Source organism: Belonocnema kinseyi, chromosome 3, assembly GCF_010883055.1.
Source record: "Belonocnema kinseyi isolate 2016_QV_RU_SX_M_011 chromosome 3, B_treatae_v1, whole genome shotgun sequence".
NCBI classification, from domain to species: Eukaryota; Metazoa; Arthropoda; class Insecta; order Hymenoptera; family Cynipidae; genus Belonocnema; species Belonocnema kinseyi.
Window position 1 is genome coordinate 45,157,237 of NC_046659.1, and position 1,417 is coordinate 45,158,653.

General features: G+C 37.3%; 1 protein-coding gene across 1 annotated transcript in view; it reads left to right on the forward strand.

Annotated features, from left to right (window-relative positions):
- Positions 1 to 282: 282 nt before the first annotated feature.
- The window catches only part of LOC117169803, a 22,191-nt gene continuing 21,056 nt past the window's right edge, over positions 283 to 1,417 (forward strand). The window contains exon 1 of the mRNA XM_033356310.1: positions 283 to 458. Coding sequence (XP_033212201.1) covers positions 283 to 458 — 176 coding nt within the window. The remainder of the gene's footprint in view (positions 459 to 1,417) is intronic.

Below are 1,417 nucleotides of genomic sequence, written 5' to 3' on the forward strand. Positions count from 1 at the left end.
GCCAGTTGCAGACTCTGTTACACACAAGTGGCAGCTCTGTGGAGATTTAAAAATCATAACAATAATGCTGGGACTACATAGTGGATTCACAAAACACTAGTGTTTTATATGCGAATGGGATAGCCGAGCTCGTGAGCAGCATTATGTAAAAAAATGAACTCTTCGAGAAAATCGTAATCCGGGATCATTTAATGTTATAAATAAACATCTAGTAGATCCAATAAAAGTGCTGTTACCAGCATTACAATAAAACTCGGCTTAGTGAAACAATTTGTCAAGGATATGAGAAAAGCAGAAGTTAATGCTTATAAGTATGATTTGGAGAAGTTTCCTAAACTTTCCAACGCTAAATTAAAAGAGGGAGTATTTGACGGTCCGCAAATTAGCGCTCTGCTAAACGATGATGAATTTGAGCGAAGAATGACTAGTGATAAAAAAGAATCATGGCAAAGCTTTAGGCAAGTTTGCTCCAATTTTTTAGGAAATCATAAACACCCTTGGGTGGTGTATGAATTTAAAGATCCCTTTTTTGGATTCTTATATCGATTGGCTCCCTAAAAATTTAGGTGATATGAGTGGGGAGCAGGGAGAGAGGTTCCATTAGGACTTTAATGACATGAAGCATAGATATCAAGGTTATGGGATGCTCATATGAAGTCTAAGTATTGCTGGTGCATAAAAAGGGACATGAAGACCGTTCATAAACGAAAGAGTATTCGGAAAGGGTAACGCTGAAAACGCTAAGACCCCTTCAACTGAATTTAAAGCGTTTCTCACGCTGTACTAAGCGAGTTAAAATTTAATTTATTCAAAAACTACCTGATACTATAGCATTCTTGAATAGCGACAACGTTTCATATTGTAAACAGCATAGAACCCACATAAAAACTCTTCAGGTTTTTACAAATTTGACCTTAAAAATCTCTTAACCTGTATCTCAAGATGTCCACTTAAACCTAAAAGTACACTGATTTAGTTTGTGAGTGATGAATTTTGGGGGTTTGAACTTCAACTGAGCTTGATACTGACCTGATAGCGTCAAACAGACACCGGACTCAAATTCAGCGACCATTCAAACCTGAAGGTACCTTAATTTAGTTGGTTAGCGATGAATTTGGTAGGTTTGACTTGAACTGACCTTGATACTGACCTGATGACGTCAAACGGACATCGGATTTGTATTCAGCGACCTCAAAAACATAAGGTGCATGTAGTCCCTCTTATGTTGCAGCCTTAGGCGGTTTGTGATCCTGTATAATTATTAATTTATATTTATTTTCGAAGATTGCAAACTGCATTCATAGTGCACGCATGCAACTGATCGTGTCAATGTTTTCTCGCAATCCTTTACTAACTCTGCGAGAAGGAGCTACGAAATTGAAGAAAAAGGGTCACGATATATCACATGAAACTATAA